At 37.3% G+C, this 15,683-nt stretch overlaps 1 protein-coding gene across 5 annotated transcripts in view; it reads right to left on the reverse strand.

Annotated features, from left to right (window-relative positions):
* Positions 1-15,683, reverse strand: part of OMA1 (OMA1 zinc metallopeptidase) — a 62,855-nt gene that overhangs the window by 25,853 nt on the left and 21,319 nt on the right. For all 5 annotated transcript variants that reach the window (XM_018044687.1, XM_005678349.3, XM_018044697.1 and 2 more), the window contains exons 6-7: positions 14,250-14,378; positions 9,616-9,690 (exon numbers count right to left, since the gene is read on the reverse strand). In XM_018044687.1, the coding sequence (XP_017900176.1) occupies positions 9,616-9,690; positions 14,250-14,378 (204 nt within the window). The remainder of the gene's footprint in view (positions 1-9,615; positions 9,691-14,249; positions 14,379-15,683) is intronic.

Below are 15,683 nucleotides of genomic sequence, written 5' to 3' on the forward strand. Positions count from 1 at the left end.
TGAGAGGTTGCCCTAAGTCTGGCTGGACTGATCAGCAAAGACCTCCTCCTGTTTGAGGCCATTCTGTGAAGACTGAAAGAAGTGGTTGTTTTTTCCATTGTGAAGATACCAGTACAATAAGTCAAGAGAAATGAAGAAATGGGGAAATGAGTCCTGAAGGAACAAGCTAAATCTCCAGAAATCAACCCTAATGATACTGATATGTGATTTACCTGATAGAGAATTCAAACCAGCCACCATAAAGCTGCTCATCGAGGTCAGGAGAAATGCATGAATTGCAGCCAAGAGATAGAAATTACTAGAGTACCAAACAGAAATCTTGGAACTGAAGAATACTATAAATAAACTGAAAAATTTCAGTAGAGGGATTCAACATCAGACTAGATCCAGAAAGGATCAGTGAACTCGAAGACAAGGCATTAGAAATCATCTCGTCAGAGAAGTAAACAAACCAACCAAAAATAATAGAGTGAAGAAAGCTTAAGGAATTTATGCACTATTATCCATCAGCAGACCAATTTATACATTATAGAAGTCCCAGAGGAAGAGAGAAAGAGAAATGGGGCAGAAGAAAAGTATCTCTAAATCTTGCTCTTTCTATTCACCTAGACTCTCCAACCAAACTCCTGCCAGATATCATGTTCTCTAAGAGGTAAATTCTGACACTAGCAGTTCTGAATTTTTCTTTGGAATGGCAGTAACACCCTACACTTGTCCGAGTCATTCTGGCATTCTCCCCTGTATTCTACATAGACATGTGGCAGTTAAAACAGCCATCTGAGATAACACTATAAAGAGCTGTAGCAGAAGGGTAATTGGATTCTTAGATGTAGAAGAATACACTGAGGCTATTTTAAAATTAAATTTAAAGGAACTGAAAACATATATAAAAATGGTCATTTTATGGACAACAGGACAGATGTCTAAAACTGTTCCTAGCAGGTTAAAGTATTGGGTTGACCAAAAAGTTTGTTCGAGTTATTCCATATCATATTACAGAGCAAAACTTTTGGCCAATCCAATATTATCAAAAAGTTCCATTTCAGAAGTAGGAGGGGAAAACTTTACTATCTGTGAGCCCTTTGACAAGTTACTTGCTTTCTCCGTCCCTCAGTTTCATCCATAAAAATGAGAAAGTAATTGTACTTCACAGGGTTGTTATGAAGATTAAAAGAGGTAGCATACTTAAAAACACATACATAAAGAAATGTGAACTATTATTATCAGTTGTCAAAAATCATCATCATTACCATCACTACCATTATCATCATCATCTACCAGGATGTCTCACTTTATTTCAGTCTCTTACAGGTTCCCTTTCCCAATATCGTATCATTTGTTAAAGCTCACCTTATAACCCACTTCCTGTTTAAACAACATTTTCCAGTCAATAATTAAAAACGGCTCTTTTCCAACTAAATGTGACATAGTCCTGGGATGGTTATTGCTAAACTATTCTCAATATGCGCCAATCCCACTCACTTAAAAAGAAAAAAAAAATGACTTATCAAAACCAATTTTATGTACCCTAACAAAGAGGAAAAACGACAACTTCCATTATTTTATAATTCATTTCATTTTAAAGTTTTCTGCATTTTTGATTGCCAACATGTCAGTTCTACATAATTTTAAAATTTTTTCATGCATTTATTTATTTATCTTAAAAAGTTTTATCATGAGATTCAAAAACTTGTGCTGAAATCGGAGCAATTAAAAAAAATTAAATGAAATCACAACAGCTTGTCTCATTTCTCTAAGTGAAACAATCAGGTTCAAAATAAGACGTAATCTATAATACATGCATTATGGGAGCTTACTCCATGGCACACCTAGTAAATGAGATGTTCTCATTATTTTTTCTTTCTTAAATAAATCACTAAAAACATAAGACTTTAACACAAATAGGACACAAAAATAGTCAGTATGCTATGTGAAAGGCTCAGATTACCAACCTGGAAAACTGGGATCTGAATTCTAGCCCTGGCTCTTGCTGTAATACCAACTGCGTGCTAAGTCACTTCAGCTGTGTCCAACTCTACGACCCTATGGACTGCAGCCCACCAGGCTCCTCTGCCCATGGGATTCTCCAGCAAGAATACTGGAGTGGGCTGCCATGCCCTTGATCTTCCCGACCCAGGGATTGAACCTGTGCCTGCTTCATCTCTTGCACTGACAGGCGGGTTCTTCACCACTAGTGCCACCTGGGAAGCCCAAAGCAAGGGAAGCCACTCCATTATTCTTGCCTGAAGAACTCTATGGATAGAGGAGGCTGGTCGGCTATAGTCCATAGGATTGCAGAGTTGGACACAACTGAAACGACTTAGCACGCACGCACACATGTATGTTACGGGACAAATCACTGCACCTCTTTGGGCCCTAATTTTCCCATCTGTAAAAGGAAAAGATGGATCAGATTATCTCCAGTTTTCCTTCCTGCTTCAAAAATCCGGGATTCTATCACTTATCATTTTACAGAGAGTTCAGATTTTTTAATATTCTCATTCCTGCTATTAAAGGAGGGTTTGCTTATTACCTATTGATATTTCCCCCACTAGATGGTGCTATGTGCACAGTTATTCAGATCACTTGAAGCAATCAGCCAACTATGTTTCTTAAGAGGGGCACTTTCCAGATTTGGGGGCTGGACAATACCTCATTCTGGAGAGCTCTCTGGGCCACTACAGGGTATTTAAGATCCCTCCCCTCTGCATGCCCATTAAACACCAGCAATCCTACCTCCACAGTCAGTATGACAATCAAAAATAATCAAGGGGCTGTCCCCCAGCTTAGCACAAACAAAAGAAAACTAGTTTTCTTTCTCATATTTAAGAAACAGATACTCAAAAAATATACGAACTTGATACAGCTTTTTGTGAAATCAAACAAATAAAAGTCATTTGTGTAAATGACTGTAAAGTGTCAAATTCTTTCTACAGGGACAAATGAATAAACACACACAACAAAATCAGGCTATCTTTTTGTCAGCTGGACAGTTAGCTGTTACTCTGTGTTTAGGACACCTTAGTTCTACCAGTTTTTACAACTATATTTGTCATTCTGGTTATTTATGTAATGATAATTTAAAATTTTTAAATTTTTATAAAAATTAAATGAAAAATTAAAACTACAACTGTAAGAATGCAAATATAAAAAACAAACTCACTCACAGCCAAGAGCAGAGTAGACACAGAGTGTCTCTAGAGCAGAGAAGCTACTTTCCATGAAAGAGGCATGTTGAGTAACTTGATTCTAATGGATTTTCCATATTTCTATTTAGCCCTTGGCCTTAAAAGCTCATAAATCCAATGGGACAGCACATGACCAACAGATCCATCCTTCAGGAACAGTTTCCATTAACCAAGCTCACTAGACTGACGTAAAATTAGAACGCCAACTTATTAGGTGACAGCAGTAACTATAACTACCCCAACTACAAGGGCACGGGGCATCTGTGTCCTCAAGTCAGCATGTTCTATCCCTCGCAGGCAAGGCAGTCCAGGCAAAGGAAGCCAGACTATAATCAGAAGGTTGCTTGAAAAGGAAAGGATTAGGAATAAGAGAATTACGTGATCTGACTATTAAGTGGCAAGAAGTCAACGGAGTCTGATGCATCAGTGTCCAAAGAGAGGACACACGCCACAAATAAGAGTCAAGTTCTGGATATTCAAACTGACCATCGAGGTTCAGTTCAGTTGCTCAGTCATGTCTGACTCTTTGCGACCCCGAAACTGCAGCACGCCAGTCCTCCCTGTCCATCAAGAACTCCTGGAATTTACTCAAACTCATGTCCATTGAGTCAGTGATGCCATCCAACCATCTGATTCTCTGTTTTCCCCTTCTTCTCTTGCCTTCAATTTTTCCCAGCATCAGGGTCTTTTCCAAGGAGTCAGTTCTTCACATTAAATGGCCAAAGTATTGAGAGTTTCAGCTTCACCATCAGGACTTCCAATGAATATTCAGGACTGATTTCCTTTAGGTGGGACTGGTTGGATCTCCTTGCTGTCCAAGGGACGCTCAAGAGTCTTCAACACCACAGTTCAAAAACATCAATTCTTCAGCACTCAGCTTTATAGTCCAACTCTCACATCCATACATGACTACTGGAAAAACGATAGCTTTGACTACACGGACCTTTGTTGACAATGTCTCTGCTTTTTTAATATGCTGTCTAGATTGGTCATAACTTTTCTTTCCAGGAGCAAGTGTCTTTTAATTTCATGGCCGCAGTCACCATCTGCAGTGATTTTGGAGCCCAAAAAAATAAAGTCTGTCTCCGTTTCCACTGTTTCCCCATCTATTTGCCATGAAGTGATTGGACCAGATGCCATGATCTTCGTTTTCTAAATGTTGAGTTTTAAGCCAATTTTTTCACTCTCCTCTTTCACTTTCATCAAGAGGCTTTTTAGTTCCTCTTCACTTTCTGCCATAAGGGTGGTGTCATCTGCATATCTGAGGTTACTGATATTTCTCCCAGCAATCTTGATTCCAGCTTGTGCTTCTTCCAGTCCAGCGTTTCTCATGATGTACTCTGCATATAAGTTAAATAAGCAGGGTGACAATATACAGCCTTGATGAACTCCTTTCCCAATTTAGAACCAGTCTGCTGTTCCATGTCTAGTTCTAACTGTTGCTTCTTGACCTGCGTAAGGAGGTCAGGAGGCAGGTCAGGTGGTCTGGTATTCCCATCTCTTTCAGAAGTTTCCAGTCTGTTGTGATCCACACAGTCAAAGACCCTGGCATAGTCAATAAAGCAGAAGATGTTTTTCTGGAACTCTCTTGTTTTTTCAATGATCCAATGGATGTTGGCAATTCGATCTCTGTTTCCTCTGCCTTTTCTAAAACCAGATTGAACATCTGGAAGTTCATGGTTCACAAACTGCTGAAGCCTGGCTTGGAGAAATTTGACCATTACATTGCTAGTGTGTGAGATGAGTGTAATTGTGTGGTAGTTTGAGTATTCTTTGGCATTGTCTTTCTTTGGAATTGGAATGAAAACTGACCTTTTCCAGTCCTGTGGCTACTGCTGAGTTTTCCATATTTGCTGGCATAGTGAGTGCAGCACTTTCACAGCATCATCTTTCAGGATTTGAAATAGCTCCACTGGAATTCCATCACCTCCACTAGCTCTGTTCATAGTGATGCTTCCTAAGGGCCACTTGGCTTTGTGTTCCAGGATGTCTGGCTCTAGGTGAGTGATCACACCATCGTGATTATCTGTGTCGTGGCTATCTTTTTTGCATAGTTCTGCTAATTCTTGCCACCTCTTCTTGATATCTTCTGCTTCTGTTAGGTCCCTACCATTTCTGTCCTTTACTGTACCTATCTTTGCATGAAATGTTCCCTTGGTATCTCTAATTTTCTTGAAGAGATCTCGTCTTTCCTATTCTATTGTTTTCCTCTATTTCTTTGCACTGGTCACTGAGGAAGGCTTTCTTATGTCTCTTTGCTATTCTTTGGAACTCTGCGTTCAAATGGGTATATCTTTCCTTTTCTCCTTTGCCTTTCGCTTCTCTCCTTTTCTCAGCTATTTGTAAGGCCTCCTCAGACAACCATTTTGCCTTTTTGCATTTCTTTTTCTTGGGGATGGTCTTGATCACTGCCTCCTGTACAACGGCATGAACCTCCATCCATAGTTCTTCAGGCACTCTATCAGATCTAATCCCTTGAATCTATTTGTCACTTCCATGCATAATCACAAGGGATTTGATTATGTCATACCTTAATGATCTAGTGGTTTTCCCTACTTTCTTCAATTTAAGTCTGAATTTGGCAATAAGGAGTTCATGATCTGAGCCACAGTCAGCTCCCGATCTTGTTTTTGCTGACTGTATAGAGCTTCTCCACCTTTGACTGCAAAGAATATGATCAATCTGATCATATAAAATGCTAAGCAAAGTATAAAAATATAATAAATATTAAGTTGCAGATAATGGTGTTACTATCCATAAAGGTGACACAGAATAAAGTGGTAGTATAAACATAATTGAGGTTTTAATACTTATTTCTCCCTTTGGCAGGAAAAGAAATACTTGTATTCAGAGATGGCATTTTTATATCCTAAGTGCTCCATAATAAAGATATTACTTTATCACTATGGATGCATGACTTAACATCTGCAGCAATACTGTTTTCTCCTTTGAACTAAATAAACCATAATATCACAAGTGGTAAAAGGTCACTAGTCCACAACACAAAGAAAATGAAATCATAGTTTTATCTACCCAGATATACTCTTTAAAATATATATATATATGGATTACATATCATAAATAATCAAAGGAATATCAATATTTCTTTAATAACTTCTCTAGTTTAATTCCTCTTTTTTTTTTAATAAAATAGGAAATTTAACTTACCAAGTGACCTCAAAACACAAAACTGACATTTGATTATTCAAAGTAGTAATTTCCAAATCTGCCTGGATATCAGAATAACTTGCAGCTCCTAAACACACTCAGACTCAGACCTTGGTCACCTAGCTACTGATTCTGAATTTCCAAGGGGGGAAGCTAGAATATGTATTTTAAAAATCTACTCATCAAAACACAATAAAAGGCAAGCCACAAAAGAAGAAATCATTTTAAAAGAGCCAATGAAAATAAAACATTATGCTCAGCTTTACTGCTAAGCAAGAAAATTCAAGTTTTAAAAGCAATGAGATCTCAGTTTTTGTCCAAATTAACAAGAAAGGGATTAAAAACAGTGCTATTGAGGGGAGTTTAAAAAGGCATTCTGGTTTGTCACTGGTAAGACTTGCTAGTAACATTCTGAAATAATTGAGTGTCTTTTACAGTAAAAATTGAAATGCCAGCAACCCCACCCTATAGCTATAAAAGCCCAAGGAGCAGAAGGAATGTGCATAAGGTTGCCAATTTCAGAATTATTGCAATAAAAACAGTAACAATAACAACAACAAAAAACAGAAGTACCTCCAGAAGTTCATCAATAAGCATACAGTTAAATGAGTTATCCAAATTACAGAATATTAGATAGCTATTTAAAAGACTGCATTAGGGAGTTTCTCTCCTAACAGTGACAGAGTCAAGTAGCTTATTATAGCAGACCAATGTTTCCATCAAAAATGATTAGAAAATTTGGATAAAACATAAATAATACTTGTTCAAAGGTACTGGAGAGTTACCAAGTCAACCAAGACTAGAAAAGACAAAATCCCAGAAAGAAGGAAAGCTCACTGAGGTGAGTCTGATCCTCTGTTTCACAATTCCAACCAGCAAATCTTATTAAATTTTAAGCTTCACTGCTAAGAATATATGCTGAAATCAAAAGATATCCAAGCAGAAGGAGGTGACTGAGAAGAGCCTTAGACTGTCTATCGGGACTAGAGAGTCAAAACTTAGAAATCAGACATTTCTCCAAAGAAGACACAGGGATGGCTGAGAAGCTCATAAAAAGATATTCAACATTACTCACTGTTAGAGAAATGAAAATCAAAACTACTATGAGGCATTATCTCACACCAATCATAACAGCCATCATCAGAAAAACTACAAACAATAAATGCTGGAGAGGGTGTGGAGAAAAGGGAAGCATACTGCACTGTGGTGGGAATGTAAACTGATACAGTCATTGTGGAGAACAGCATGGAGATCCTTAACAAGTTACGCATAACACCACCCTGGTGGCGGTTCACTCACGAAGTCCTGTCCAACTCTTGCGACCCCATGGACTGCAGCCTGCCAAGCTCCTTGTCCATAGGATTTATTTCCCAGGCAAGAATACTGGAGTGAGTTGCCATTTTCTTCTCCAAAAACCACCATATAAACTGGTAATCCCACCACTGGGCATGTTGTTGTTAGTTGCTAAGTCGTGTCTGACTCTTTGTGACCCCATGAACTGCAGCATACCAGGCTCCTCTGTCATCCACCATCTCCCAGAATTTGCTCAAATTTATGTCTATTGAATCAGTGATGCTATGTAACCTTCTCATCCTCTGCTGCCCCCTTCTCCTGCCTTCAATCTTTCCCAGCATCAGTATCTTTTCCAATGAGCTGGCTCTTCACATCAGGTAGCCAAAGTATTGGAGCTTCAGCTTCAGCATCAAGATATGAGATGTCGAAATTTATTACACAGTTACAATGAAAAGGTGGTATTGGCTCAAAGATAAATAACGGACCAGTGGAATACAACAGGGAGTCCAGAAACAGACTTATATATAGCCTCCCACATTCATGAAAGAGAAATTGAAGTTTAGTGGAGAAAAGAAAATCTTCAATAATCAATGCTGAGTCTATTAGATATCCACATGGGGAAAAATTATCTTGACCTCTTCCTTATATTTAACAACACAAGAAAACTTCTTGGAAATAAAACAGGAACACTTATTGAAATAAGCAAATATTTCTGAAATAGAACACAGAAGGCAATTAACTAGAGTGAAAATTTCACAGACTGTAGCACATTAAAATTGGGATATTCTTGACAGAGTCAACCTGTGGCTCACTATTCGGGAACCTCTTAATCTATGAGGTCTGAAAATTCATTTAATTCTGCTTATGCAACATTCAGAGAACATTGCTTTTTTGGATTTATTGAATTCTTTGAACTTAGAATTTTTATCTCGATTTATGAAATTAAATACATAAAACTCATAATGAGAAATTCGGGTAAGAGTGATTTTCAATAGGATTTTTGATAACTACTGAAAACTCAACAAAGAATCAAATACAATTTGAATTTAACATGTGAAGTGGCACTGTTTTCACCAATTTTTAAAAATGCAGTTTTACTTCTCATGTTAAATACTACTAATTCACAGTTATCACAGATGATAAAAAACAGCAGTCAGACATGAAGTAGCTTCAAATCAATCCAACATAAACCAGAATAAGAGCCCAGAGCTGCTCTCTGTGGCTAGCAAAAATAAGTCATCAGCCAAAACAAAAATTATAACCTAAAGGATACAAAGTAATAAGACTGTTCTTCTACCATTTACTTAAATGGTAAAAATTCAGTCTGTTCAGCTGAGATTATAGCTATAACAAGATAAACCCTTTTCCAAGTGGGGAAAAAAACAGTTACACATCATCTTACTCAGAAAGCCTCCTTAGATCAGCAAAACAAGGGAAAAGAGTCAAGTAAAGACAGCAATAGCTTCCAGCAGGGACAGACTTAAAAAGATATTGATGACGGGCTTCCCTGGTGGCTCAGTGGTAAAGAATCCCCCTGCTAATGCAGGAAGAAGACCCTCCCTGCCCCAACCCCATGCTACAGAGCGACTGAGCCTGCACACCACAACTACTGAGCCTGTGCTCTTGAGCCCAGGAGCCACACTACTGGGCTCACACGTGGCAACTTACTGAAGCCCATGTGCCCCAGAGCCCGTGTTCCACAAGAGCAGCCACTGCAATGAGAGGCCCACGCAGCTCAACTACAGAGGAGCCCCCACTCGCCACAACTACAGAAAAGCCATGCAGCGAAAAAGAGCCAGAACAGCCAAAAATAAACAAATGCAATTATTTTTTTAAAGGCATTAGTGAAAAATTACACATAGTCAAACTCTCATTCTACGCCCACGCCAAGCCTCGTTAAGACAACATACAATTATATTTTGCTGTATGAAGGAGACAGTGTATCTTCAACTTCTAAACTTTGTACCTTGGCAGCAAGCTGTAGTCCAATTTTGTCAGCTTCAGCCTCCAGCGTTCTGCTATATGGTCGATCAAACAAAAACTAAGAAATAAGAAAGAAAGTTCCGTTAAGGCTGTTTATTTCATTAAAAAAGCAGTAACAAAATGAGATTTTTAAAATAAATTTCATGGATTATCTAGGATATAGTTCTTATGCTATGAATAACATTTAAAGCACACCATGGTATAAAACAATGCAGCCTTTATTTCCCCCATCAGAGATTAATATTTTAAAAACAAGGAAAGAATAGGAAAAAACTATGCCTACAAATTTTTGGAGAGTCCACAGTATCAGAGTCCTTTTATTTTTTTCTGTTTTTTTTCTTTTTTTAAAAATTTTTATTTTTACTTTATTTTACTTTACAATACTGTATTGGTTTTGCCATACATTGACATGAATCCACCCCACTTACTATGCAGAGGATTCCCTGAGAAAGTTTACTGACATAGGTTTTTTTCATTATGGCCAAGAAACATTCTGATCTTTCAGTCTTAAAAGAAAATTGAAAAACTGCAGCTATATAGTAGCCAGTGACACTACTAGATTTATCTCAGTTAGAAAATTAACCATATAGCACAATGTTCTTTCTTTGATGTATTATCTTAATTTCTTCTTTGTTTTCTAAGTATTGATTAGTTAGGAAAATGAACTTTTCTTCCAACTTCAATTAAAAAATACAAATAGATATTGTAACTTTAATTTTCCTAATTACTTGTATTTATGTGAATGCTTTCCAGTTAATAATAATTTTTGGTAAGTAATAAAACTTTGTAGAAGATGGATTGATAGGCAGGACTTTTTGAGAAAAGAGCTATTAATTGGGGAAGCAATTAACTATCTGTCAGGGATAGCTAGAAATAACTTAATCAATCTAGTCCACAGTACATGAACATTAAATATGACTTGCTTCCTTCTCGATCATGTCTGTTTTAGATTGCTGAACTATATTATACACTGGCTTCGCTCACCACAAGCAGTCTACAGGTGTCCCCACAAATTGACTGGCATTAATAGTATAACTAGTATAAACTGATGAAAAACACTGGCTTTTAAAGGAGAGAAACGTGTTCAAGCCTGAGTGCTTATTAACTATTACCTCTGGGCTGTATTTTTCCACCCTTCTAAGCCCAATAGCATCATACGTAAAATGAAGCAGTGACTTCATATAGTGGCAAAGTATAGCAGTACTTTATATAGTACCAAACTCCTAGAGTTGCAGAGAGGGTTCAAATGAGCAAGTAATAACTCCTATTTGTTGAGTCCTTACTTTATACCAGGTGTTGGACTAAATGCTTTCAACCAGTGGTTATCAACAGAACATGATTTTTATCCCTTGGGGACATTTGGAAGTGTCTGGTGATATTTTTGATTGTCACAGCTGCAGCTGGGGGTAGGGAGAAGTGGGGAGAGCTACTGGCATCTAGTGGGTAGAGGCATCTAAATGTGTGGCGGCTACTAAACTTTCTGCAATGCAGAGGACAACTGCCCACAACAAAGAATTATCTTGTCAATTCTTTGTCAATTCAAAATGTGAATAGTGCTTATATTGAGAAATACTGCTTTAAATGTTATCATTAAACCTTCAATAATGCTTTGAGTTAGCCACTACTACTATCCGAACTTACAGATAAAGAAACTGAGACCTATAACAAGTGCAGCAATCCATTGAAGTTCTACAGAATTTAAACCTAATAGACATTAAATTCAAACATAGATCCATCTGATCAGAGCCTGTATTCTCAGCCCCTGTACAAAATTCATTTACAGTGTTTATCATGGTGCCTACCATACAGTATGTACTCAATAAATGCTAGCTACTGTATTACTAATAGCTCTCAAAACCTTAACTGGTAGCGCTCTATAAGGGCTGCCACACTATATCCAAATGGTTAAAAGAGAGCCCCTCCTTCTTCCTTCCTCTCTTCCTTTCTCTGACAAAAGAATGTCAGCATTTTCCCCTCAGTAACTTCACTATCAGAATCACCTCTGCCCTCCAATCACCATGAGCAAGACTTCTAGAGAAAGAAACATTTCCTCATTACCAAAATTACTGGGAAGGAACCTTGATTCAGAGAAAAAAATAGAGGAAAAAAAAAGAGTTCAAACAGAAGTAATCCTTACTTGAGTTTCAGTGTAACTATTAAAAAATTATACTCAAGCAACAGGATCATCAAGTATTTCAACAGAGAAACAGCTTCCAGTTATCTTCCTTATGACTTAATCTTCTGATTCCATTACACAAAATGCTATCTACTGATAAATGGTGGAAAACCTGCGTTACCTTCTTTGACTTCCCAGCACACGAACGATAAAAATAAAATTCAAAATATGAGATTCTGTAACTTAAGCAATAACCATTTTTTCTTTTTCCCTTTAAGAACTTTTATTTCCTTTGGCTGTGGTTTCGCTGGATAGTAGGTATACCTTATGACCCAGCAATCCCACTGCTGGGCATACACACGGAGGAAACCAGAATTGAAAGAGACACATGTACCCCAATGTTCATCGCAGCACTGTTTATAATAGCCAGGACATGGAAACAACCTAGATGTCCATCAGCAGATGAATGGATAAGAAAGCTGTGGTACATATACACAATGGAGTATTACTCAGCCGTTAAAAAGAATTCATTTGAATCAGTTCTGATGAGATGGATGAAACTGGAGCCGATTATACAGAGTGAAGTAAGCCAGAAAGAAAAACACCAATACAGTATACTAACATATATATATGGAATTTAGGAAGATGGTAACGATAACCCTGTATGCGAGACAGGGAAAGAGACACAGATGTGTATAATGGACTTTTGGACTCAGAGGGAGAGGGAGAGGGTGGGATGATTTGGGAGAATGACATTCTAACATGTATACTATCATGTAAGAATTGAATCGCCAGTCTGTCTGATGCAGGATACAGCATGCTTGGAGCTGGTGCATGGGGATGACCCAGAGAGATGTTATGGGGAGGGAGGTGGGAGGGGGTTCATGTTTGGGAACGCATGTAAGAATTAAAGATTTTAAAATTTAAAAAAAATAAAAAATTAAAAAATAAATAAATAAATAAATTTTAAAAAAAGAACTTTTATTTCAATAAAAATGAAACCAAACGATATGGTAACACTGAATAAAAGATTTAGTTATTCAATTTCCAAAGCAATTTGTCTCAAAGAATTTTACAGATTAGATTTAAACAGCACCCAGATGGCACTCTGATGGGTGCTCCACAAATCACTGAATATACACAAATAACAGATTGTTCCTAAATAACCAAACCTCCCAAGACAAGAGGAAATATGTGATGAAAGACGTAAAATAAAATAATCACAGCTAACAAAGCAAATATTAAGATTGCAAGACCTCCTTTCAGTAGTATACTGTTTTGAGCAAGATGGAGGACCCCACAAATTTTATCAGATGACTATCATTATGCATAAAGCAAAAATTAACAAACACCTATTAAAACTGTCCTTTCAATATTTACCACATAATACTAGCTTAGCTGGAGTCAGGCGGTGGGAGAAATTAGGCAGCTTCTGCCAACCCTGTGCCCAGGTTTACAGGTTTTAAGAGCTCCCCGAGAGTGCTGATGAACCTATTTGCAGGAAAGGAATGAAGACAGAAAAAGGACTTCTGGACACAGGTGGGGAAGGAGAGGGTGGGAAGAACTGAGAAAGTGCCACTGACATATATATACTGCTGCTGCTGCTGCTAAGTCGCTTCAGTCCTGTCCAACTCTGTGTGACCCCATAGACGGCAGCCCACCAGGCTCCCCCGTCCCTGGGATTCTCCTGGCAAGAACACTGGAGTGGGTTGCCATTTCCTTCTCCAATGAATGAAAGTGAAAAGTGAAAGTGGAGTCAGGCACGACAGCGACCCCATGGACAGGAGCCCACCAGGCTCCTCCGTCCGTGGGATTTTCCAGGCAAGAATACTGGAGTGGGGTGCCACTGCCTTCTCTGGACACATATATACTACCACATGTAAAACAGATAACTAGTAGGAAGCTGCTATACGATACAAGGAGCCCAGCCTGGTGCTCTGTGATGACCTAGAGGGGTGTGATGGGAGGGGAGAGGGAGGCTCAAGAGGGATAGAATATATGTATAATTATGGCTGATCCATGCTGTCGTACAGGAGAAACCAACACAACACTGTAAAGCAATTATCCTCAAATAAAAAAAAAGTTCCCCATCAAAATGTAAATATTTGGGGAAAGGAAGAGTCATCCAGTGAGCACACCACTGTCACTACGAGAGACAAAAGGAACATTTGAAGGTAAACAACAGAAGGAAAGGGTTGTGACTGGGTTTTCTCTCTGTAGAAACAATAAAGATGCCAAAAAAATTATGTTAGGGAGAAGCTGCCAAGCCCTTCCTACCCATCTATCTCCATCATTTAAGAGAAGTAGTATTTTCTAATTTAAATGCCTATTATTAAGAGTATCCACTAAAAATGAGAAAATGTAAGACACTAAAACATAGTACCCATGTTTCATGATAAGGATAAAATATGAAAAGATTTCTGATATTTTTTTCTTTACAGTAATATTAAAATACCTTCACCACAGGCTATTGCAAATTCAAGTTTTTGTCTCAGACTTACCTCCTGCAGTTTAGACTGTATCCACTGGCCCAAAAGTGCCAAACTATCTCGAGGACAAATGGCCCAAATCATCGTAAGAAAAATCAGACCTAGGAAATCCAATAAATGAACCAAGCTAGCCTTTTCTGCCTGAGAAAAATCAAAACAATAAATATTATACTTAATAAATTCAGACAGTACAGGCTGACATTTTCTAGTTCACTGTGTATAGCCACATTACATAATTACATGTGTTTAACTGAACTTCGCCAAGTAAGACTGCAAGTTCTCTTTCTTCTGTGAGCTTTATCCTTTCTGTCTCTTGCTTACCTATTATGTATTCATTTACTCATACAACTAATATCTGCTTGAGCTAATACCACTATTCAGATATAATAACAGGTTCATTAACCTACAGAGTCTTATATTAACAAGCATACTAACTTTGTAAAATATGTACAATTGTTTTCTATTTTATAGATAAACTAGGATGAAGAGAGGTTAAAGGAGTTGCTAGTAAAAAGAACAAGGAATCAAACCTAGGAAGCTACTAGTTTCTAATATTGTCGCTAAATCTTTTTTAAAAATCAAATAAATGTGTTTATTATGTTTATACTTTTAGACAGAGATCAAACACTCTTGAACATATGAAGAAGTTAAAACAAGAACAATTCAGGAAAATATTGGAAATTATTTTAAATAAAAATCTTTTGACTTCACGACCTAATATATGAAAAGTCAAGCAAGTTTGAAATGTTATCAGTCTGATACTTCCCACCAGGAAATTTAGTTATAAGATTTTTTTGTATTTACTTATAGCAAAAAAAAAGTTCTAAAGTGTTTGTTTTGAATAGCAATATCTACATATAAGTTTAATGCACTGGACAGTTCACCACTCCCTGCTATTGTTGATTAATACATGTTACTGTCATGCTGACACTGATAATATAGGAAACATTACCTGAGTGTATGAAACATGGCTGACAACTAAAAATAATCACCTAGAATACTTCTTAATATAATCTGCCCTCACAAAGCAATTTTTGCTTCATTATAAGAACTGAGAGTCATGATAAACAATTATGGAATTATTTTAGCACTAAAGAATACAACTCCAAGTGAGGAAGTCATTATAGAAGAGAAAATCCTTGTAATTACTAAAAAATATAATTGCTATTACATAATCTTAGAAAACTAAAAAAAAAATTTTAAATCCATATTTGTGGAATAACTAAACATCATCAAATAAAAATGGAGACTCTTGAAAGAGAAAACATGGTATAGACAATGGCTAAGATGCCTAACAAAGAAATATTCATAACTATTTCCTATTTTTGAGCCTGCTAGTTGCTTTTTATGTCTCATCTAATTATTGTTCTTGCAGAGACAGAGATGACAACATTATGCTGAATAACACATTGATCTAGATCCAGGAAAATTAATGTACTGAAATGA

Source organism: Capra hircus, chromosome 3 (assembly GCF_001704415.2).
Source record: "Capra hircus breed San Clemente chromosome 3, ASM170441v1, whole genome shotgun sequence".
Lineage (NCBI taxonomy): Eukaryota > Metazoa > Chordata > Mammalia > Artiodactyla > Bovidae > Capra > Capra hircus.